This window comes from Vanessa cardui, chromosome 2 (genome assembly GCF_905220365.1).
Source record: "Vanessa cardui chromosome 2, ilVanCard2.1, whole genome shotgun sequence".
NCBI classification, from domain to species: Eukaryota; Metazoa; Arthropoda; class Insecta; order Lepidoptera; family Nymphalidae; genus Vanessa; species Vanessa cardui.
This window is the reverse complement of record NC_061124.1, coordinates 11,646,553-11,670,629: the sequence shown is the minus strand read 5'-3', so window position 1 is coordinate 11,670,629 and position 24,077 is coordinate 11,646,553. Positions and strand designations below refer to the sequence as shown.

Sequence of the window (24,077 nt, the reverse complement as noted above, 5' to 3'; positions counted from 1 at the left end):
GACTTATCTTACACAGCAGCTACTGTTAAAGCGAAAGAAAATTGCAGTGATGTTAAACTACCTCGCATACAACTACCTACTTTTGGGGGTAACTATGAAGAGTGGCAAACGTTTTACGATATGTTTTCCTCTTTAATACACAATAATAAGAGTATTTCATCGGTACAGAAACTGCATTATCTTAAATGTAATTTGAGTGGAGAAGCGTTAAATCTGCTGAGTAATTTCACAACGACTGATGCCAATTATGAGGAAGCATGGAAGCACTTAGTTCGGCGTTATAATAACAAGCGCTATAATTGCAATGTTGTTATGAGGTCTTTATTCGCTACAAAAAAAATTCATAACGAGTCAGCCAATGCAATTAGGAGTTTATTGGATACAACGTCTACCTGTCTTAAATGTTTAGAGAATTTGGGCATTAAGACTGAGACTTGGGACACAATTGTCGTTTACTTAGTTGTGTCTAAATTGGACACGGAATCTATCAAACAATGGGAGCAGCATTTAAACACGAGAGGTGATGAGTTGCCCACTTGGATACAATTGAGAGATTATTTAGAATACAGATTCCGCTCCTTGGAAATGATAGATACGAACGGAAAACGTGATATGCAAGCTAAGCCTGCGATTAAATCAAAATCATTTCATGCATCAGTAGAGAAGGAGAAAGAGGACAAGGCTAAGTCTAAACAAGAGTGTCCGTTGTGCCACGAAAGTCATTATATCAACCAATGCAAGCGTTTTAGTCTTATGAAACCTAAAGAAAGACAGGCTTTCGTTCAAACAGCTAAACTATGTTTTAATTGTCTAGTACCAACTCATGCGGTCATAAAGTGTCGTCAACCATTCAGTTGTAAAAAATGTGGAAGGAGACATCACACGATGTTACATTTTGAGAGAGATAACCAGGAAACAACCAGAGAGCAAGCAACTGTAGTGCCATCGAGTGAAACACATCATGAGAGAGCGAGTACATCACGAGGTGATACAAACATAACTGCTACATTTTCTAGAAGGGAGCTACAACCCAACAGCGTGCTACTTGCGACGGCTAAGGTCAAGGTATTTCATTCTAATGGTCTTAAGTATATTATTCGTGCTTTAATTGACCAAGGGTCTCAGGCATCTTTTGTATCCGAGTCTACTGTGCAATTATTAGGTCTTGTACGTAAACCAGTGAGTGGCTGGGTGTCAGGGTTAGGAGATGGTCGTATGAAAATTAAACACACAGTTTTACTTCACTTGGAATCGCGTCATAATCCTACTAGTTATATCATAGTTAAAGCTTATGTATTGCATTCTTTAACGTCACTACTACCATCAACCAAATTGAATATTCCCAAATGGGTGGAAATGGACAATCATTCTTTAGCAGATCCTACATACGCTGTGCCAGGTAAAATTGACATATTACTAGGTGCAGAGATTTATAGTGAAATACTACTTGATGGTGTTATTAAGCATCCTGATTGTAATATATTAGCACAAAATACGTTGTTTGGATGGATTTTGTCAGGAAAAATGTCAAAAGGACCTCAAGCTTTAGTAAAAGATAATTTTAATAGCATGCATTTACAGATAAAAGAGGACGAGCTGCTTAAGAAATTTTGGGAGATGGAAGATGAGCCTAACTTGGTAAGGAAGGAGATGACTGATAGTGAGAAGGTATGTGAGGATTTGTTTAATTTAACTACAATAAGAGATAAAGAAGGAAGATTCATAGTGAGATTACCCTTTGCAACGGAAAATCCTAAATGTATGTATGGCAATACAGAAGAGAGAGCAATAAAAAGGTTAGAATATTTGGAGAGAAAGCTATTGAAAGATCCAAAGTTGAGAGAAGAATATAATAAAGTTATGAGTGAGTATTTGAGTATGAATCATATGAGAGTGGTGTCTGAGAGTGAATTACAGAATCCTAAAGTTGTCTATCTTCCTCACCATGCTGTAGTGAGAGAAGACAAAGACACTACAAAAGTAAGAGTCGTTTTTGACGCTTCGAGCAAGGGTGACAATAGCGTGTCACTAAACGATGAGCTTCTTGTTGGGCCAAGGTTACAACAAGATTTGAGGCACATATTGATGAGATGGCGTCATCCTAAAATATGTATCGTAGCAGATATTGTCAAAATGTATCGGATGGTGAGAGTGGCTGAGGAAGACACTGAATTCCAGAGATTAGTCTGGAGGTTTAATCCAACAGAGCCCATACAACGTTACAAATTATTACGTTTAACGTTCGGTACAGCATGCGCACCATATTTAGCCGTGAAGGTATTGCATAGACTAGCTGAGTTGGAAGGGAAGAAGTATCCATTAGCTGCGAGCATTACAAAACAGTGTTTCTATATGGATGATTTAATGACGGGAGTTGACACAGTTCCTGAGGCAATGCAAGTTTATGAGGAGATGAATGAGCTAATGAGGAGGGGTTGTTTTGAGTTACAAAAATGGAATAGTAACAATGAGGAGTTTTTAGAGCGTATTGGTAGGACTGAGTTGAATGAAAGACAAACTATAAAGTTAAATGATTTGATAAAAGTACTAGGGTTGAGTTGGAACAGAAGGAATGATAATTTTGAATACGTGTTAAACTTACCTGAACATAAAGATTTAGTCACTAAGAGACATATATTATCTGAAGTCGCGAAATTGTATGACCCCTTAGGTTGGATTGCCCCTGTGGTCGTTAATGCTAAGATTTTAATTCAAAAGTTGTGGAAGTCAGGTCTTGAGTGGGATGAGTGTTTGACAACTGAATTGCTTTGTGAGTGGCTAAGTTACAGACAAAAGTTAATAGATTTGCAAAATATCAAAATACCTAGATGGATAAATTTCACGCGAGATTGTAAAAGAGAGTTGCACGTATTTTCAGACTCTTCAAAATCCGCTTATGCGGCAGCAGTCTATATTCGGGTAGTTGATAGTTCAAATAAAGCGTATGTACATCTTCTGACTGCGAAAACTCGAGTAGCCCCAATCGTAAAGGAGGTTTCCATTCCCCGGCTTGAATTGTGTGGTGCCACCTTAGCAGCCAAGCTTATTAGTGAGGTATCACAAGTTCTAGATATACCCAAGGAACATCTCTATGGATGGACCGACTCCACCATAGTGTTAGCATGGCTGAAGGGAGGCTCAAGTCGATGGGTAACATTCGTTAGTAACAGAGTATCCACTATATTAAATATTATGGACTATAATCAGTGGAATCATGTCTCATCGGAAACAAACCCTGCGGACTGTGCTTCACGTGGTCTGCAGCCTAAAGAGTTGAGTGAGCATGCATTGTGGTGGAGAGGACCGCAGTGGTTATCAGAAACTACCATGCCTATAAATATGAAACTGATTGAAGACACCCATGAAGATGAACGAATCCAATCTTTAACTGTTATATCTCATGTTGATGAAGATTTATTTTGGTTAAAATATTCATCGTTAAATAACCTATTAAAGATTGTATCATATTGTAGACGAATTTTGAATTTTAAATTAAACAAGGATATTAGACCTAAACTACCTAAATTTATTACACCAAGAGAAATGAGCGAAACATTATTATTATGCATTAAACAAATACAAGAGCGTGAGTTTTCATTCGAAATAAAACAGTTAAAGATTCGAGAATATGTACCTAAGAAGAGTAAATTACGATCTCTTTGCCCCTTTTTAGATCAGAAAGGGATACTTAGAGTCAGTGGACGCATAGCACAATCAGACGCATGCTATGATACAAGACATCCGATAATTATGCCTGGTTAACATCAATTTACCAAGGTTTTAATTGCGCATGCGCATGAAAAAACGTTGCACGGTGGTCCACAAGTCATGTTAAACTTTTTAAGATCCAAGTATTGGATCTTACGTGCTAAAGAGCGTGTTAAAAAATATTTCAGAGAATGCACTATTTGTTTAAGATATTCAACAAAAAAAATTACTCCGATTATGGGTTTGCTCCCAGAGGCAAGAGTAAAACCTAGTAAACCATTCAAGTCTACTGGCGTGGACTACTGTGGCCCTGTCTTTATCAGATTCTCACCAGGTCGAGGAGCAAAGTCTTATAAAGGTTATATTTGCATCTTCGTATGCATGGTGACACGAGCAGTCCATTTAGAAGCAGTGACCGATATGACTGCCAAAGGCTTTATTGCTGCCTTTAGGAGGTTCACAGCTCGACGAGGCCATTGTCAAGATTTATATAGTGACAATGGCACTAATTTTGTCGGTGCGGATAAACAAATGCGAAACATGTTTAATACTGCCCAATCTTCTCTTCCGGGAGAAATAGCAGAATTACTGTCTTTAGAAAAAACTACCTGGCACTATATCCCTCCTCACTCACCTAATTTTGGTGGGTTATGGGAATCATCGGTACGCAGTACTAAGACCCATTTGAAAAAGGTGGTGGGAAATAATACCCTTACCTACGAGGAAATGTCCACTGTCCTGGCGCAAGTGGAGGCGTGTTTAAATTCCAGACCGATTTCTTTGATGAGCGATAATCCACATGACCTTCTACCCTTGACACCAGGTCACTTTTTGGTAGGTGAACCATTGTTAAATATTGCAGATGAGGATTACACTAATTGTAATGTAGTTGGTTTGGATAGGTGGCGATTAATGCAAAAGATTGTAACAGATTTTTGGCGTAGGTGGTATAAGGAATACCTAGTTAATTTAAATCAAAGGTATAAATGGAACACAAAACGTAACGAACCAGAAATAGGCGATATTGTTGTCTTAAAGGAAGACAATTTACCGCCAGCTAAATGGTTACTTGGTAAGATTATCAACAAATATCCTGGACCTGATAACGTAACTCGTGTCGTATCTATAAAGTGTAAAACCGGAGTACTGAAACGTCCAGTGAGCAAAATTTGTATTTTAACTAAATAAGATTGATTTGTTATATTTACTGTAAAAGTTCTAGTTTATACCTATAGATATTTGTATTTGTGAAACTTTATCAATGTTATTCAACCTGTTCTGTGTTCGATACATACTTGAATGTGTTTACATCTTGAATATCAGTAAGATTTATTCCATTAAGATTTGTCATTAGTTTTATGTACAATTATTAAGGAGTTAAGTTAATGCGTGTTTACATCTATGAGTTATTTTTTTGTTAAAATGTACTTAAAGAACTATGTTCTTTGGCGGGCGGAATGTTCAAACAGATTACATACATGTTTACAGTCCACTTATTATTAATGTTTTCTTTAGTTTCAAATAAACCTGCGTACAAGCTACACGTCCTTTTATTTAAAAAATCACCGATCAAACAAAATTAAACCCAATATCATAAACACTTATTAATGTTTCTATTACTACCAGATGTCTTTGTATTAGACGGTAATGATTACTTATCATCCTGTGGTCCATTTATAACTTCCTCTAGATATATGTAATTAAAATAATAAAAGAACGACCTTAAAACGCTGTTTCTATGTTTTTTTTTTTTATAAAATAGGCTTCCGTGAATTAGGCTTCCGCTTGATGGTAAGTGGTACGTCGTTGTATATCATTGGCGCTACTAGGATGTTATACTGGCTCACCACCCTTCAAACCAGTACAGAACAATGCGAAGGATTACTGCACCACCAAAATGTTTTTTTTTTAAATACTTGTTTAAAATGTGTTAATAGTTAAGTTTCATCAATCCAGGAAATTAAATCCTGAAATATTAATTAAATAAGTTGCTACAATCGCTATATTGGATTGGGTTTAAAGCATATTTAAAACCATTTCTGTAAATCAGGTTGCTTAAATAATATCTATTATATGCAAATACAACTCAAGGAAAACGAAATAGGAAGTTTAAAATAAGTGTATCGTTCTCAAGTACAAGGCTTAAAGTGTAATATTATTAATAATATTAGTGTCCGTGTTTCACGAAAATAATTTCCACTGAATGGAATTAATTAAGTCATGATGTGAGCTGGTGTTCTTCCTTAAACATTTATATTTATATTGTTATGAGTGTTGCTTGCTGATTAACTGAGTACGCTCTTAATTTGGCAATTAGGTTATGTTTGGTTTTAAACTCAATTTATATCAAATACGGTCTACGAGAACTGTTTATTTGATACATAAAAATAAGTTTTCGCGGCGGAGGAAAACTGTGAGGATACCTGTCTAAAACAGTCCGAGGAAACCTGCAGTGTCAAATTTCAACAAAATGTTGTCACGTGTGAATCAACCAGCAGTATCGTGGTTGATAAGCTTTAAATTGTCTCCTCAGAGGAAGAAGAGGTCTTAGACGTTTTTCACAGTCATAATCAGCTTGACTCTTAAGAATACTTAAAACGTAATGAAAATAAATTAAATTCATTTAGCGTATCACATAATAGTGTCATAGACCTTAGCCGATCGTTAGATCGAATGCCATATTCGCACAAAGCACGCGACGTCTCTGACCGTTACTTCCGCTGCAACCGGATACAAGGCCGAAATGTGAATGTACCTAAGAAAGTATTTATCATATTGTGTAACTGATTCGTTTGATGTAATCGCTTTGTAATATGTGAATCGTTTTAACATCGATCGCGTTACTTTTCGCTCCAATGATGCTTTAGTAATATGGACAACAAAAACTTGGCCGTAATTATGGCTAGGCTACTCTGATTGTACTTTGTTGTGATATTAGAAGGTACTGTTTATAATACTGCTATGAAAAAAGTTTTTAGTTATAGTTCCTATATGTTTTTTTTTTAACATATATAATCTTTTTTTATCATTTCAATAGCCTTGGAATAATGATGTTTTCGAAGTTTAATCTTGAATTACTTTTTTGAGGATAGCGATTTTAACGAAAGTTTTTTTTAATAATTGACTATTATTCTGTTTTATATAATACACGTAATATTTTCATTAAATAACCGTATGTAATACAATGAACAATAACCAAAAAAATGCTCATTCTCTCAAGGAGAAATGTTCAATTCATTTACTATGCATTCTAAACTTTTATGGGGCTTTGTTAGACCGTATGCTGGAACAGAAGTTTAATTTCGGAAATAATACAAGTCGGTATTACATCATTATTGAAATAATAGTTTGTTAATTGTATTATTTATTTTTTTAATGATTTCCTTGTACAGTCAGAGTAAGAAAACCTTCGTCAGTTTTTAAATTCATTCCTTTATCAAGTCTCAAACTCTTAGTACCTTTTGAATCTAAACATTTGATAATTGCAATATGTCATTCTCGATCGGTGAAGCAGAATATCGATCGTACTGAGCACACGAAAATAGATCTTAAGGTGACGAACCTTTTCTTACCCCGAATGTTCATAATATACGTGCACTTAGATTGAATCTTTTTCTTTGTCAAGTAGTTTTGCGTTACGTGAAGGTCAAGGCCCTTTTAATGTATTATGAAGATGAATAAAAAATCCACTCTCACTCAACGCACGTGTCACTTACATTCGACGTGTGTGTCAATAGAAATCGAGAGTTCAGAATCGGTGTGGGTGCTAATCGACCCTGAAACACCGCCTGCAGGCATCAAGTGGGTTTGCCTACATCATTCTATTTAGTAATACTTTGCCAAAGACGTAAGTATTATTAATATTAAATAGATATTATAACGACAAATTACGGTGCGGTTTTTAAACCGCCGAGCGAAGGGTTCAGTAGCATTTCATTTTATCATTATTTTAGATTACGAAATTATATTGGCTATTTAGTATATGACCTTAACAAGTACTTTGCGGTTGGGAGGTTGCGGATTGGTGTGTACGACAAATGTATTAGCTAAACACGACTTATATAAGCTCGTGATCGTCATGTGAGAGTCTATAAACGTTTTCCTTTACATAGATGGTATTTTATAGGGGAAAGCAAATGTATGTGTGACTGTTTGACGCAGGTATTATATATATGTCTTAAGCATAACATGCGCGAGCACAAGTAGTGATTTCTATGCCTGGTGCGCCACAAGGACTCGTAAATATCTTTTTTGGACAGAGGCCAAAATATTACTTGCGACTGCAGTTTAGACGGGCTTGATCTATAATTCTAGCACAATTATAAGGCTGAATGGCGTAATATTATTGAGCAATGACCGTTCGAATTTATTAAGAGTTGTTAGTTTTGGGCGAGTAATTTTTTTTTCATAATTTCAAAAGATAAAATAGAGAAAATAATCACGTATTACCGTAATTGGCTTTAATTGGTTAAGCCTCGTTTCGAAGCCTTGACCAAATAGCCAAAAACGTGTGCATGTTAAACGCGTTGCAAAACGTGGATTTATTTAGTGGTCTGCCTTTTCATTTCGAACACTTAACCGTGTCAACTATTAACGTTTTTTAACGCAAAAACACACTTTAAGCTACTAAAACTAGTGTTTTGCACGCTTAAAAGAATCAAACATAGGTATTCAATTAAAACGTCGATAATTGTTAATTACGATTTTACCTAACGAAGGGAAGTCGATGACCTTGATCTGGCGATTATTTATATGAATTATAAATGCTTTTCTAAGTTCTTTATAAACTTGTGTGTCAGATTTTTATTCACATTAGAAGCAGATTTCCTAACGATATTCTCCTTCACCACCGAGCAGAATTATAAGTACAAAAACGCTTGTAAATTTAGTGGCTTGGAGTTGGCAGTGCAGGCTTAGAGTTGGTAGTGCTGGCTTGAAATTGGTAGAACTGGCTTGGATGTGGTAGTGCTGGCTTGGAGTTGGTAATGCTGGCTTAGAGTTGGTAGTGCTGGCTTAGAGTTGGTAGTGCTGGCTTGGTTTTGGACACGCAATCATCAATTAAAGATGCACGCATTCATTTAAGCTTTTCAATACAGGTAACCGATCGAGCAATGGGCGATCAGGGTAATAAGATCACCATCGCCAGACATTATACCGTTAACCATATTAACCATACCTAACAACACCAATGCGCCCTAATCTTGGAAATTGAGATATTATGTTCCAGAGAATTTTTGAACACAGCCACATATTGTGGGCTATTACAGCTACCTGCTCCGTCAAATTGCCAGATCAGACAGGAATTATATTAATAACGATTGAATACCAATTAAGACGGTATGTAAATGTTTGTCTGTAGGTTTATAACAATTAGGTATGTCCTTGAATTCGATTCCATGCGGGTTTCCGGCTGACGCTTTTGAAGGCTAACGTGTATTCCTTGGATAAATAATGTAAAATATACGAATTAGTCATTGCTGTGAAATAAATTATTTTTGACGGGAAAAAAAGACTAACTCGGATTTATTATCGAATAAAATGATGTCATCGATATCTCGTTTTGTGAATAAATATGAATCGATATATAATAACAATTTCGAGTGGCTGCTTTATTATTTAATATATTTCAATCGATTTCGAAACCGATTAACGTGGCTAATGAATAACTTTTAATGCAATCAATCATAATTATTTATTCTATAGATAGAGGTTAGTAGAATAACCGTTTATGTAAATTTAAACAATGAATTAATTCATTTTCATGAACAGTTTTCGTCAAATTTTATTTTAAATATATTCCTTTGGTATGAAGGAAATGTATACTAAGTAAATTAGTGTTTCCTTATTCCTATAACTTTTTATAAAATTATATTATAATCTAATGAATGTAAAATTACTATCAATAATTATTTTATATTATTTAAAAGGTCCTATCAGCCGGTTCGGACTGTACATGATATAGTTTTGGAATTCGTAAGTTTTTCGTTTGGTAACGTAGAGTAAGAAAGGATATTTGGATTTTAATTTATTGGGAAACATTGTACCGTGTGTTGACTTTATTTACTTTTCTTATATCATCGAAAACTATATGTTATTATTGGAATATAATAGTCATTCGAAATTTAAAATTAAATTACCTTACTATATACAAAATACGTCGTAACTGTAAAAATAAACCGTTACAAGATGGTTACTGAATTTCGAAGTGTAATATTACCACAATAAGACGAAAAATTTTCATATCTTTAATATAATACATTAAGTCCATCCTGTATGATAGTACTACTATCTTAATGTTAACTCAAATTATGTATCTGTACAGTAATTTTAAGTATACAACTATCTATTGAAGCGTCGAGCGGCTAAAGGAACAGTCAGAAGGTCAGTGAACCATAGATTTTCATCTGCAAAAGATTTTATCCTTCAACGGTTGAAGTCGACTTTCTTAGTATTGTTTTGTTTCAACGAGCGTTCTATGTAGTTGGGTTTTTGTTTGGCTTATTTTTGCAAATACATAAAATGTTATGTAACAATTACAGTCTTATTGAAATAAAATTCAGCGATTTTTTCCTTTGACGTCAAAAAATAAATGTTATTTATAAGTGTTTTTTAATTTAATGAAGACTTATATAATACTAAAATAATGAAGACAAGTATTTTAAATGTTTATTGTTGAATAGCCCTATTAGCTAATAATATCAAATGCGTAACCATAAATTTGGTATATCGACTGTGACAAAACTGAGACTTTGCTTTTATTATTATTCTTTACCTAATGAATTATTAAGATATTTCGTCTGTTTTTGTATATATATTTATCAAAACGTGAGTTTAAACTCTTTTTATTAAAAATAACCCTTAAATTATTGTTCTTTGACAGTTTTATTTCTATAAACAAACTCTGTTGTTTTCAATAAATATTTATTAAGTTTCGTAACAAAACAAATCCTAATAAAAAAAAATGTAAAACCACAAATGTGTATTGAAAATTTATTCTACCGTTAGCGTGTGATCGATGCTTAATAGCACCTTTAGCACTTTATCTAGGCTATGCGATTTTCGTACAAACTCTGCTGAGGGATTTAAGACTCTATTCTTAAAAGATACGGTTTAAAATTCCATTACTTTGTTTCAGTAAAAGTAATTTCGCGAGCATCTTCGATTGGGTAACGTCGAACAATGCGGCTGTGTTGAAGATTTTATTCTATTTTGATGTCTCGGACTCGGAACGTTCTGTAATTATTTAGTGATTGCTTTTACTTTGATCTTATTACCGATTTAAATCGCAACAAAAAAGCTACACATCTAATATTGTTTTACAGTAACGGACTTTAGAAAATTAGACTAGATTATAATCTTCATGTTTCATTATTACGTAATCAACTGTACAAATTTAGCTTTTGTTAGGTACAGACAGAATAGTGTAAATTGAGTGTATTTATATAACTACAATAATTCGATTGGTTATTAAAATATTCGTCGTAAATTGACATTAAGTATAATCACGATTTCGAGGCGTAAATTACACTAGACTCATAAAAATATATCGGCGTCAGCGCAGATCTAACGACTGGGTACGTCTTACTAAACAAGTGTGCCATTATATAAATAAATTATTACTTACCATTAGCTAATGTTTGTTGTAATAATCGTAATTAAATATGATAAACTATAAAGCGAATAATGCAATATGGAATGTTTTTTTCAACATTTAAGTATATGGTTAAAACCTTGGAAATTTTAGACGTATTCTATAAGATATTAAGTTGTCATTGATTGACGATACATACACAAAAAGTTTATATTGAACAACTTTTTTTTCGCCCTTGGTCTATTGCTGACGTACGTAGTACAACTGGTTATTTATTTCAGAATCGGTTTAGGAACTCGTAAAGGACAATCATTCATTCATTCTTATTTAAAAGGAATGAATTAACACTAAGTAGTATGTACATATGTGTGGGTAACATTCTTATATTCTTATGTATTGCAGCGGAATTTCAATTACAATTCTACCTGTAATCCGTCATTACAATCTATTACCCAAGTGTAGTAAAATGCCGCATTTTTGATAAACCGTAATATCAATTTAAAGATTTTTTCACAATTAATGTCTATTTTATTGATTAAAAAAGATTATAAACGTCGTTTTAGTTGTCCTGTCAACAATTAGTCCCCCTAAATATAGCCACATAGAATCCTTCCTATTCTTTATGCAATCTTCCATTTGGCTTAATTATAGTTATTTACTTTCATACGTTAGTTATAATTCATTTATTTATGTAAGTTTTTAGAAAAATAAGAAAATAATAGTTATTATTCCGTTTTTTTTTTTTTTAATTTTAACTTATTTTTTCTTCAATACAAGCAAACAAAGGTAATATAACGGTTTTGGGGCAAATAAATAAAATATTATTTTATTTTCGATTTTGCATTTTAAATATAAAAATACAAACAATATATAGTTGTATCTTAAATTGTTGCCACCTCCAATATAAGTTTAATTAATTATAAAAAGCAACTAATTATCGATGTTATCATTCGTTTAACATCTGACAGAACAAATGGATTATTGATACTAATAACATCAAACTAGTTAATCTATACATGGTTGAGTGATATGGGCGTGGTTTGTAGCGGGTAAAAGTAGTTAATAGAATAGTTTCACTTTCATCTCACATGCATAACAGATGGGTACAGATAATAAATACATATATTTCAAAAAGGTTTTAATGTAATAGGTGTCGTAAGTGATAATTTTACAGGTCACTCGATTTATATGTTTAATTTATTACATTTTCGAGTTTAAATTAGGTTCTAATTAATTTACGATAAATAAATACTCAATTTAAAGGCCTTATGAAATCCATAGATTATTACATGTCGAAATTAGCACGTTTTTTAAGGAAACAAGTAAATGGTGTTTGAGGTTTCCCTTTTGCGAAACGGAGATATTTATAGTTTCCGAATAGGTTATGTTTGCTATCAAAATTTATTCAAGACTCGCAATGCCTCAGTTGTTTACTTTACACAACATTCAAAGTGGCTAAGTAATTGACGACTATTACATAGGTGATGTCGAAATAAATACGGAGATCACGAGCTATGAGGAATTAGTGTTGCCATGTTACATTTTCTAAACTATCACGATTTCTATGGCTGACATTTTTTACATCACTAACGATTACTATGTATGCAAAAGTAAAACCGCCAGACTCCAAGACATGCTACGTGATAAACGCAGACTTCATTAGGCTTCGAATATGGAATATTAGATATAATTATTTCAAAATTTCCTCCAAGATGTGCGATGAAGGTTGCACCATCCTGTTTTCCTTCACCACGTAATTTATTAAAGCGTTAGCATGCATGTAATGTCAAGTCTTGATGGCTCAGTCACGCCATAAAATCACATGTTAACGATAATGGCACTTTATACGTAATCGGTATGTTCGTATCTTACTATTATTGAAAACAAACCCAATGAAAGTATTCCTATATATTATATTTACAGTAGTTTTTGATGTTATTTATGTCATAGATAAATTAGAGAGATTATTCGCGTGAAGAAAACCCGTAAATGAACTAATTTTAAACCAAGGTTTGGTGTACAATAGTATCGTTCGTTCTCTATTCTTAGAATATGTAGGTAAATATATTATGTTCTCATAGAAGACTGCTCGTTAAGACAGGAAATATTATAGTGGACGAAGACAGGTGTATTTGATATATTCTCAATTTTTGGCAGAATGTTAAGACGCCAATGCCTATATCTAATAAAAAAATATATTTTGCTAAAATTTTCTTCAAAGAAAAACCGGTTAGCTAACGATTTGTGCGCCGAACCCCTGGATCAGTTCGCTGCCTCGTTAGTAAAGTAGCTTTTGCCAAGCCTAGCTAACTCTACTGGACTAATGAGGCAGTTATATTGAAATGAATGGGTTACATATACAAATGTAAAAATAAATGACGAGTTATTTTTACATTTGTATTTGTAACCCATTCATTTTTTTTATCCCATTGATTTTTGTATCCTAATGGAAAATTAAAATAGAATTATTACTGATTTGACTTCCGGTACTCGTATTATACCTAAAATAGGATGACATTATTTTAATGCAAATTGATTTGTTGCAAAACACCGAGTCGCTGAACATCTTAATTTTAATAGCGTTTTCTTAACCCCGTGAAACAGAATAAAAGTGTGTTAGTGGTCCGTAAAATTATAAATTGCGGATTTTGTGCTCTACGATATCTAAAACGTCGCTGATCGCGGCTATGCATAATGCCTTCATAATATACTAGCTTATCACCTCGGATTCACATGGGACTAATAAAGACTTTATACAATATTTAAATCGAAGGATAAATATGAAAATAATTATTTTTTTGGGCTAGCAAAATTAACATGTTTCGTTTGTCTTTATAATCTGCTTATTTATAGATGAAAACCGCATCAAAATTTACAAACTACGGGAAGCGACTTTATTTTATATTATGTAGATGTTTTAATTAGAATTTTTCTCAAAAATCTTTGGATCGACAGGACAATTAAGTTTAATTTCTTGTACGTTTCGGTAGAATCTAGAAAAAAAATTGCAAGATTCGACGTACTTTATTAAATATATTTTATTGCATTTTACTATAAACTAGGAATGTTAAAAATGCAATTATAATAACTATGTCATCCAAGCTTGAGTGTCTGACTCCGAAAGCCGTCGCACCGTAAAAGGGTCGTAACCACCTTCCACTTTCTGATGTCCTGGTGTCGTTTCGTTTATTACCGTTTACATTTTGATTTGTCTGAACTTGTTCTACGGCTTTGTTGACTATAAGACGACATTATACGTTGAAAGGGAAACTGAACTTGTATACAAGAAAGTCGAGTCATTTGCTCTAATGATGTTGATCGGTTGTTGTTTTTATCCGATAAAACATATTTGGTATTATAAGATGTTTTATACATACGTTCTTTGATATACATTTTTGTTTTATAATCTAAAGCACTAACTATGTTTCAAAATTATAATTCTCGTTCAGAGTAAAACAGAGTATAACTTGGTGTGTGTTGTTGAGTGAGCCAGTGTAATTGGAATGGAATACGTATATTTCAGTTCTCCATGTTGGTTTTGGTGTTGCTGAATGGTTGAAACTTTTTATGTTGCCAATGTCTGTACAGCGATGGCGTTCAAAGGTTTTATTGCTTTCAATAATTATAAATGTTAAATAGATACATATCGAAGTAAATGAATAACTATAAATAAGCAATTAAAATTACATTTTTTTTACAACGTATGAAAAATATTGTTCCCTCGTTGCAGTTACTACGGGTATCCATATTCAAAATCTATGAGGCTATTCTAAGGCGGCCAACTAAACTCGTGCGTATTATAATTAAGTTCAAATCACTTATTTTCTTAATTATTTCAGAAGGTCACAGACGGCAAGTATTCAAAGGAATTAGTTGAATTGACAATGATTTTCATATAGCACTATAACTGCAAAATCTCTAAACGAATTGGATAAAGATTAAAAAGACTACATTCCTATTTAATCAGCACTTACTTAGTCAAAATTAAAGAGAAGATTTCTTGTACTGACCATTCGAATAAATTGCAAAGCACCAATTCGAAACGGCTTAAGTATTTTTAGTGTAATCGCTAATATTTTACTCGACGAGGTCAACGTCTGCCTGAAGCTTAACGAATCGTTTTAAGCCACGGATCCGCATACTACTGTGAAATATTCGCCATAGTTATTTTGACATCTCTCGAGCGAGATAATTATCTTTATATATAGATAATTTCTTTATTGAACAGTTTTGACTCGACATATTTTAAAGTCAAAATAGAAACAATATAATTACATGTCAAGTGTGAAAAGATTATGAATATGGAGGAGTGATTTGTTTACAGTCTGTGACAAATCGATTACTCTGTTTAAGTTACGAAATTATTTTTAGTTTCTATTGACACTAGCGTTTTTGTGAGTCTATTTTGATCGAGTTGCCAGCTGTATTTAGTTCATATTGAGTATTAAGTACAATACGGGACTATATAAAACAGTTATATCAAAAAACACATACATAAATCTATTGGACATGTTTATGCAACATCAAAAAACAATCATTCTCACTATCAGCCAATTTAGGCGAAATTATTGATTTATTCACCAAAACTTTCCTAATGAATTACTGCATCTATTGGTAAAGTCCTTATGAAAATCTGTTTGATAGTTTATGATTTTATTGCGTTCTGACAGACAAACAGGCAGTCACAGCTGGAAGACTATTGTTGTTTTATAATATTGCAGTGATTCCACAAAGTTTATTTAAAATAGAAATGTTAGTTCGATAATAACAGCTCGACTTAAGGCTATATAATAAATGCATATAAAACCATTTGCCGTTAATTATAAATAATTGAAGTAATAACTAGAGATAGTCATCGATTATAAGCATTATACTGCATTTAATGGGTATAACGAGTATTTAATAAAATTATTATTATTATAGGTAGAATTATTAAATAACAATATGGAAAATGTTAACGCTGGTCACGGATTGAAAATAGTATTTACACGCGTGTGTTTGATACATATACACGTATTTACATGTGTGGGTGATACTATTTTCATATAAATGTAAAATAAAATCAATATTACGTAAGCTTTGTTTTAAATTAAATAATAATTGACGTAAGATGCAGTGACGCAGAAAAATGCAAGGTGATTGCAGTGAAAGTTGCAAGTGTTATGTAAAGGAGAACAGGTACAGTACTGGGTCGCGGAGCTTTCCACTCGAGACGGATAATCCTAGTAAGCATCGCGTGGCCAATGAGATTTCAGTATTGCTTTTCGATTTTCAGTTTAGGCAGTAACGGATACTTTCTTAATACAATAACAAGTAGTCGCCCGTGGTTTCCTGTTTTAGGGTGTTGGTTGTTATGTGCCGAGCATTAAAAGTAGCCTATGTCTCTTCCTGGACTTCAAGTTTTCTTCAGACCAAATTCCTCAAATTCACTTCATTGGTTTGGTTGTGAAAGAGTGACAGAGAGACAGACAGTTACTTTCACATTTAAAATTTTATTATAGATGGTCGCCTGCGGTTTAGGTCGTCAGCTGCTAGGCTGGGTTATGTCCTATGTCCTTTCTTGGAGTTTAAGCTTTATTTCTAATAATTTGACAGACAAACATACAAATATTTCAGTTTTTTTTTGCGATTAATGCCTCAGTCGCCATATCCATAAATTCTGTTGCATAACAAGTTTTTTTTAAAGGAATCCAGTTAAGCAGCCGCCACACCCTGCACTTTCCCTTCAAGTGACGAAGGGCCACTTGCATTAATATCGCATAATAAGTACGTTTAGGTACAAAAAGTGCATACATTACATAACCTATACTTTAAAATATAATTAATAAAGATACACATATATAAAAACACAGAGACTATATTCTAAAATCGATTATAATTTCAAGGCTATAAGTATTTGAGTACAATGTCAAATAGTGATAGGATAGTCTGTTGATCAGCGCGTACTTTTAAAATTGTTGTTACTGTTTTTATAGGTACAATTTTTATGCGACAGGGCTCTATTTGGGCGGGTACCATTAAACAGATCAATCATCTGTTATTCGATATGAAAAGTATTTATATTCATTCATTCATTCAAAAAAATCTTACAGGGATGTAAATGATAAAACTTGCGTCTTTCCAAAATAAACTCATCTTGTACCGTACTCTTATTTATATCCTTACATAGTATATAACTAAGTGGCTTAGCGCTGTCTGTCCCTATGTATGCTTAAATCTTTAAAGCTAGTCAACGGATTTTGATGCGGTTTTTGTTAATAGATAGAGTGATTCGAATAATCCATAGACAATTTAGGAAATTACGTAATTAAAAAAAACTGTAGTATGTTTAGTATCAACATTGCACCCAAGCGAAGCCGGGGCGGGTCGCTAGTAATACATAAAATTGAATGATACACGGGAAAAAATGAAAGCTACGAAAAGTCAAGTTGACCAAATATTTGCACACACTCAACAGTAATGACTCAAGAATATAAATTTTCTAACTTTATTTGTTTAAAGATTGCGCTGACATTGCCGAATTATGGACAAATTACGTATTGGAATTCGTTGAGACATACATTTTATCGTCTTATTACGTACAAATATACCCATACTTTATGTAATGTTCTGAGGACTCGTTTATCAGTGAGAATACTAAAAATTGTACATTTCTTTACGATCGTTGCATAACATACAAATAAGTATAAAATACCATTATGTTTTACTAGTTGTTGCCCGCAGCTTCGTTCACATTTTAGGGGGATGATTATCATGTGTCAGGAAAAAAGTAGCCTATGTCTGCTGCATACTAAATTTCGTCAAATTCGGTACTTTGATTTGGTAGTGAAAGACCGACAGATAGATGATACATATAGATTAAATATATACAGATAGATAGACAGATTTACTAACTTAGTATAGAAGTATATGTATATTATATATTTTTTAATATATTAATTTTGCACCATGTACTATACTCTCTGTCAGATAAACGAGAATACTAGGAATACTGGAAGAGAACGTATTTTTCAATTATATGTACCTTTGCTAATTTGTGCAAATAAATAAATTAACTAGATACAGTTACGAAATCATTTACTAATCGCCGAGTGTTTGATAAACAATTAAGAATCTTATAGCTTCGACTCAAATTATGCAACGATTTGTAATTCTAAAAACTAAAAGGCATTAGATAGATTATAGGTAATTACCTAATAAGTTTTAGGCCGACGTTATTTGCAAAAAATGCCGCGTAACGCAACCTGCGGCGCATGACAAATTATATAGGAATCATTTTCCTATGCACGCCGCGTGACAGTAAAATTGTTTTTACGTTTGACCTTGACAATGAACAAGGGTCATTTAGGTATAGATGACACAAAAAGTATACTTATATACCAAAGTAGTAGTATAGTAAAGTAGTAGGGTAGTCTTTTTCTGTTATGGAAATGTTTTGAAAATTACATATTACGAGAAACAGTGGAAGAGTTCCACGTAAAAGGCAGATTTTGGCAGGAAATTGTATTCGCCTAGTTTCGAATCCTATATCTTCGATTGATATATATATATATATATATATATATATATATACTGTGAGGACCAGATGTAATCGAATTCTGCCGAGTAAGTTGCACCTGCATGCACCTGCTTCGGTTGGGTTTCTGGGCAGCACAATCTCCAAACGGTTTAGTAATAAATACGACTACTCTACTTTGTGGGGTAAGAGTTAAGACAGATAGTTACAAGTTCGAGGAACATAAGTACTAAGTTTATGATTATATATTAAATGTATATGTCATATACGATACAACAATAATTTCTGATCTTATCGATAAAATTTTAATAGTAAAACTAGCATTCGTGCATCCCTAAGCATATACGTGCTCAGTTCCGAATTAGCTTACCTATTTACGTCATGATAAGCAGAAAAGTTAGTTATTTTTATTTGTTGATTTACATAAAACTTCTATAACGTTATTAGTAACGGTATTAAATAACGTATTATGACATTATTGTTATATAAAAAATCGTTACGGATGATTCTTCGTCGCAAGTGATCCGAGCCGAATTCTCGCGTCCTTGGCCTTGATGAATTTCCACAAGGGCGACATAGCAACGTCGACCGGAACGGTCTGTTCATCTTAACGTAACGACATTAATATTATGAATCCAGTTTGATTTCTTACAGTAAAAGAATATATTTGACAACATCACATACATTACCCTGATAGCTAAAGCACTTGTGAGTATGCAAAATCAGGAGTAACGACGGTACCATAAACACCCATACTCAAGACAATATAGAGAAGTAATAAACTTTTTCTACATCGACTCGGCCGGAAATCAAACCTGGGACCTCGGAGCTGCGTACCTATGAAATCCGGTGAACACACGACCATGAAGGTCGTCAACATGTATGTAAATAAAAACTATATTTTTATAAATAGGTAGTTTAGTTTATAAATGTCACAAAATCATTAGAAAGATGATTTTGTCCATTAGTAAATCATTCAGTGATTATGTAAATCAAAGTCCGTAAAAAGCAAATGGTTTAATATGACCTTCACAATTACGTGATAGGAACCACTGACAGCAATGACCGGAACATCCATATCACAATGATGGTGTTATGGGAAACCAAAGTTACTCAAACGCTAGAATATCTAACTCAGGTACCATTCACTAAAGTGTGCTATATTGACAAAAAGTCAATTTATTTTGTTACAATAATACGAAATACTTTTTATACCTTTACTATGAATCATTATTATCAGCATGACTTTTAGATCTTGACACAATTCAACGAAATGATTCGTAAATCGTACAAATTGATAAAATTTTGCGTTTTTTTACCATACTTTAATGATATCATTATAAATAAACCATAATATATTTGACAATAGTGTAACAACTCGAGTTTATAATTTCCGACTTTTCAATACAAGTTAGGTTATTAACTCCAAAAATTAATATCGCTAAAATACATTAGCTAATTTCCAATTAACAAATGACAGTTTTGGTAATAATTTCGATATAATCACCAGGCCAATTATTACATTTAGAAACCTGTTGTTAATTTAAACTTAATCATGCTGTCATAGTACCTTACTCAATGACTAATTCCGTTCAAACGATCTTTTTCAAAATACTTATCAGATAATTGTACAAAACATTACATACACAGCCTAATATTGAAAAAAGTATTCAACCTTTAAGAATGAGAATATAATATGTATGTATATTAAAAGTACACATATTCAATAAAGTTAGGCATACTGTTCTGGTATTTTTCAAATATGTTTATTTTTTTTTTCAAGTAGAATAGGATTTCCGGTTCAACGGGGTAATAGTGTTGCCGTTCAAAAAAACACTCTTGAAATAAAATAATATTCTTATCTTACATAAGATTAACTTCAACTTATATACTTTAGTATCACTACCAAGAAGTATTTTTATCGGTATTGTATGCGGTAAATCAAAAAATATTAAATAGTTTTTATACAGTTTTTACTATTGGACGAAGTGATTCACGAGGAAGATATAGGTGTAAAGTTTAATGGTTTTATGTAAATTGGCTGAAATATGATGATTGGTGAATTTGGCAGATAATATTATGCTGACCAATAGAAGTGTAGATCATTATAATATGTGTATCATATAAAGGTTTTGTGTAGACTTCTTTGCAGCCGTGAGAGTGTTATTCATAAATATATTACAATAAATTCTTTGCTTATAATAACAAAAGCTTTGTTGACAATTATTTATTATAAGGTACATTGGAATGTTACCTTTATAATGGTCAACTTCCTATGTTCGTAATAATTCAATGTATTCGTGTCGACATTGGTTGTTCGCAATGAGTTTGCAATGTCTCTTAGTTTTACTGATTTGTTAGAAATTGTTTCACTGACATTCAATACAGGTCGTATTAAAATTGCTTTGTGTTATTTTCTAGATGTACATTACATGCGGATAGTACCTAATTGAGACAATAGTTTAGTTTTTTTCTTATAAGGATTATTGGTATAAGTTCCTTATGATGCGTTCTGAAATCATTACATAGTATAAAACAAAGTCGCTTACCGCTGTCTGTCCTATGTATGTTTAGGTCTTTAAAATTACGCAACTGATTTTGATGCGGTTGTTTTAAATAGATAGTGATTCGAGAGGAAGGTTTTTCTATAATACACGGTCAATATAATTAAGAAACACTGAACACTGAATATTTATACAAATACTAAGAGTTTCGCATTTACAGATAACTAGCGAACCCGCCCGGGCTTCGCACTTTTACTTAAAATCATTATAAATGGTAGCCTATGTGTTATTCTGATATATATCCTATATTACTGTAAAATTTTATCCAAATCCGTTGTGTAGTGTTTTCGTGAAATAATAACAAACATAATCTTCACAATTTCTCACATTTATATCTGTAGGAGTTAGTACGCTATTATAAGATATATAAATATTATATTGCACGGTCACTTGAAATTTTAAACTACGATTTTAGTTCGTAGTTTCCGCATCACATGATATTTTGTTAAGTTCTGAATTCTCTTTTTGGTCACAGTTTGGTAAATTCAGTGACCTGCATTTAAGTTGTCGAGGAAGGAATTATTCTATTAGTATTTCTTACAGTAAAAAGTTTTATAAAGTGAAATAAGTAGTCGTTTAATATAAAAAATTGGTACTCATTCAATGTTTGGAAATCAATACATTATTTAAGAGATATTAAATCAAAAAAATCGAAATCAAAATAAACTTCATACAAGTGGGCTTTCACAAGCACTTTTGAATTGTCATTTAACAATTAAGAAATTAGATTCTACCGAGAAGAACCGGCAAGAAACTCAGTAGTTACTCTTTTTCAACATTTAAAAAATACAATCATATTAGTTAAATACAATATATGTATTAATTCCAAGCTTTTTTATCATCTACAAAATCTTGTATCGAATGATATCCCTTTTTTACCAAAGTATTTTTTATAAGCGGTTTAATTTTATTATTTAATTTACGAAACGGCAAAGTTACAAATGTCTGCCTATTATGTCATCTAAAAAAAAAATGTACCATAAGACAATTTATTAACAAATTAAAAATAACAAATGTCAAAAGAGGAAAATTATTTCAGCTTTACTGACATAATCCTTTTAATCTTTAAATGGATTACTTACTTGCATTTGTAAGCAATTATTGTGATATGCATGGAATGGCTCTTTCGTTTTTGTCATTTTTAGTGTTCTCACTAAGGTATAATAACTTTTTAATTAATTTAAACAAATAATTTTATGTTAAAAAAGTTTGTACTCAACGAAGGAGGTTAATACAAACTGTTATATTAAAGGCATAAATAAAATAACATTACATATATTTAAAAATGGAATAATAATGTAGCGTTTTAAAATAAGCAATAAAAGGTGATTCTTACCAAGAATAAGACGGTCAAGTGTTGAGCGCTGCCCAATAATAAACACTTCACTGCACACTTTGTCAATGTCACTTTAGCTTCTCGCAAAGTACACTACGCGTTTTATTTCCCAACTCTAATAACACATTTTGTAATTAAAAACTCGATTAATTATTCGTTTAACAGTTAATCGATTAATTTATGTCAATCGATTGTTCGAAATGTTCGTTGCACATCACAGGTCACGCTCACTGACACTGATGGCACCTCTACTGTCTGAAACAAACAAGAAAAAATAAATTAACATTCCACAAATAATAACAAAATTTTGCAATAATTTTAATTGAGACCTGTGTTGACCGGGACCAATGCTAATCGAATGTAATCATGTTTGTCATTAGTTCGAAGTGTATACATAATACTCGATACTTCTAATAAATAATAATATATACCTCAGCGTACATAAAGTCCCTATAAGCTATTAGTAACCTAAAACCTGTGGCTAAATATTTCTGGTTGCATATTTTTATATTTGTTTCTAGATTTTAAAAAAATAAGCAGATAGTACTGAATATGTTTCTTTTGCTAAGAAAAATCTAAATTCGAAACAGCAACCAGAGTGACCTTATGCGCATGAAACAGTCGTGATCAGCTACTTGTTTCAATGTTTTCAATGGATTAGCGTACTGTGATCACATCCATCAACAAAAAACTGTCAATAGATTGTGCACACAAGTTAAGTATATTGACACACACACACCATTTAATTTGAATAGATATTGAAATCATACACTTGATATTTTTTTTCGATGTATGCTTTCAGTGTCGTTTAAGTACATCGAACGAATCTAATTCGTATTTCAAATTTAAATTTTATTCTATAATAGTTTTGTAAATATTTTTAATCTACATCTGATCGTTTTATTACTATTGTTTGTAAGGTAGAAAAATATTTATAACAAATTTTCTCCGCTTATTAGAATCCTGTTTTAAATACATATATATAGGTTTAGGTATACATATATTTGGAATATTCTAACACAATAACTATAAAGCCACATAAGATTACAATATATTTTAAGTAATTTTTATTGACGAAATCAAGCAATATGGAATTTCGATTGAAATAAAGTATTAAGTACAACTTAAACACAAAATACCTGGTCTTATGTCTTTAGAAATTCTTTGTTCTCGTTCATTTTATTTCGTAAATATAATTACAGATACTACTTAAGATGTAGATAGATAATTAATACCACAGACGTGCACAATTTACGTCAAATAAAAAGTATGAATGTAGACCATTGGTTTTTATACATATATAATTTCATAAGTAATTATTTGTTTCATTTATTTATGATCCATTATCATGTCTTATATTAT

The 24,077-nt window shown here is 32.3% G+C and overlaps 2 protein-coding genes across 2 annotated transcripts in view; one reads left to right on the top strand and one right to left on the bottom strand.

Annotated features, from left to right (window-relative positions):
* The window catches only part of LOC124536528 (putative uncharacterized protein DDB_G0282133), a 70,760-nt gene that overhangs the window by 35,829 nt on the left and 10,854 nt on the right, over positions 1-24,077 (bottom strand). The window contains exon 2 of the mRNA XM_047113090.1: positions 22,716-22,970. The gene's annotated coding sequence lies outside the window, so the exon portion shown is untranslated. The remainder of the gene's footprint in view (positions 1-22,715; positions 22,971-24,077) is intronic.
* LOC124541006 lies at positions 313-2,923 on the top strand. The gene is made up of 2 exons (XM_047118781.1): positions 313-2,400; positions 2,879-2,923. The coding sequence occupies exons 1-2, from the start codon at positions 313-315 to the stop codon at positions 2,921-2,923; spliced, it is 2,133 nt and encodes a 710-aa protein (XP_046974737.1).